Source organism: Limulus polyphemus, unplaced genomic scaffold (genome assembly GCF_000517525.1).
Source record: "Limulus polyphemus unplaced genomic scaffold, Limulus_polyphemus-2.1.2 Scaffold7791, whole genome shotgun sequence".
NCBI classification, from domain to species: domain Eukaryota; kingdom Metazoa; phylum Arthropoda; class Merostomata; order Xiphosura; family Limulidae; genus Limulus; species Limulus polyphemus.
The window spans coordinates 9,331-11,366 of record NW_013673401.1 but is presented as its reverse complement, the minus strand read 5'-3'; the positions used below and the strand labels follow the sequence as shown (position 1 = coordinate 11,366).

At 30.4% G+C, this 2,036-nt stretch overlaps 1 protein-coding gene across 1 annotated transcript in view; it reads left to right on the top strand.

The window, feature by feature from the left end:
- LOC106474868 (rap guanine nucleotide exchange factor 2-like) overlaps positions 1–2,036 on the top strand; it is a 25,196-nt gene that overhangs the window by 16,306 nt on the left and 6,854 nt on the right. The window contains exons 7-9 of the mRNA XM_013935565.2: positions 527–688; positions 1,258–1,365; positions 1,591–1,794. Coding sequence (XP_013791019.2) covers positions 527–688; positions 1,258–1,365; positions 1,591–1,794 — 474 coding nt within the window. The remainder of the gene's footprint in view (positions 1–526; positions 689–1,257; positions 1,366–1,590; positions 1,795–2,036) is intronic.

Genomic DNA, 2,036 nt, shown 5'->3' with positions numbered 1-2,036 from the left:
ATTGAACATTAATATGCTCTTTTCCACTTGCAGAAGGTAAACGTGTAGTGTACATTGTAAATAAAGTTTTTCATTGAACATTAATATACTCTTTTCCACTTGCAGAAGGTAAACGTGCAGTGTACATTGTAAATAAAGTTTTTCATTAACATTGAATTGCTTTTTTCCTTTTTTCTTTGAGTTTATTAAATTCTACCTGTGGGACTCTTGGAAAAAGAAGTTGAGAGTCCAGGACCCTTCACTGTGGGACCTTAGTAAGAACCCTGAGACTGTATAGCACTATTCAATTTAAATGCTTTTATTAAAACTTGAATTCATGCAACTGACAGGAATTCAACATTTAATTGTAGATAAAAGTTAATTTTGGAAAGATTTTGCTACTTGCATGGTGATTTTTGTATAGTTTTGTGTATTCATCCCTACCTTGTATCTGTAATTTTTGGCATTGCCATCTCCACATCATACTTAATTTTGCAAATTTTTTTTATTACTTGTTAAATATGAAATGTTATTTTGTTTAACATAGGGCACACCTGAGAGGCTAATGGCCCAACTGGTGGAGGAAAATTCCCTTGACCCCAGCTATGTGGAGGATTTTCTACTGACTCAGAGGACTTTCATTAGTTCACCTCTAATTGTGGGTAGTAACCTTCTTCAGTGGTTTAAAAATCATCAACTGCGAGACAAGGTAAAGCTTAACAGTTTAAATTAAACAAAATTACTTGAGTATTTTAAGTCTAATTCAAAGTAATAAGCAATTAAAATAATATATAGGTTTTTCATATTGTACTTTTATTTTTAGATTTGTTAAATGCAATGAAAAAGTGAAACAAAATATCTTACTTTTTAGTGAAATAACTATTTTAAGAAGTTTACTGTGTGTATAGATTTCAACCAGTTAAAGAACAAGAAAGACACATTGGCTGAGGTGGTCATAGAGCTCCTGTAATGTAGATAATGAAACTTAAAAATAATTATTTATAGTAATAAGTCCTAAACAAAAAACATTCCCATCTGTTTATAAATGCATGCATATATTTATTTGGAATGTTTCCAAATAAAGGAAACCTTAAAAGTTGAAGTTTTTATGGGACATTTCTCACTTTGATTTGAAATATTTTTTTGCTCATAAGATATTTCATCATATTTAATTAACTTGATGAATATTTTGATACAATTCTAGTTTTATTTTATTAAAAAAGTAGCTGTAGTTGAAATGCAATTACTATTTATAGAATTTAATTTGAATACATTTAGGTCACAAGGGTTGTTCTCCTATGGGTTAATAATCACTTTACAGACTTTGAAATGGATGCAAATATGATGGAATTTCTGGAAACATTTGACTCTCTTCTTGAACAAGAGGTAATTTTATTTTCTATTAGTATTGATTATTTATAACAAACTAACTAATTTGTCTATATATTGAATGTATAATGAATTTAGAAAATCACCAGTAAATGAGGTAAAGCATGAAAATATTATATTTGTTTTGTTTCTACATTGTAAACATTGAAGTATCATTGGGTCCTGGAATGTTGAAAAGAAAATAGAAAATACTAATACTGAAACTAGTGTATTGTTTTTCAGAAAATGCACAGCCAGCTACGTTTACTAAACATTGCCTGTGCTACTAAAGCTCGTAGTAGAACTGTTACTTTAGCTCGCTCTACACGAGATGATGTTCTTCACTTCTCTATCCTTGGTGGCTATGAACGAGGATTTGGAATCTTTATATCCAAGGTCAGCAAGGGTTCCAAAGCAGAAGACATGGGACTTCGAAGAGGGGATCAGGTGTGTTTTGTCAAAGAATTCTAATACCTAACAAATCAACCTTAGAAGAAAGCCTTTATTAAGCTGCAACCATGAAAGGCACTTATATCTTAGCTTCTACTCAGTGGTTCTCAAAATACACCAAAGTAACAACACTGTCAATTTGAAAAAAAATATATATACACAAGTAAATAGACACCCAACTTTTCGTCATTTAACTGATTTATGCTAAATAATTTGTGTTCACAGAGCACTATATAAAT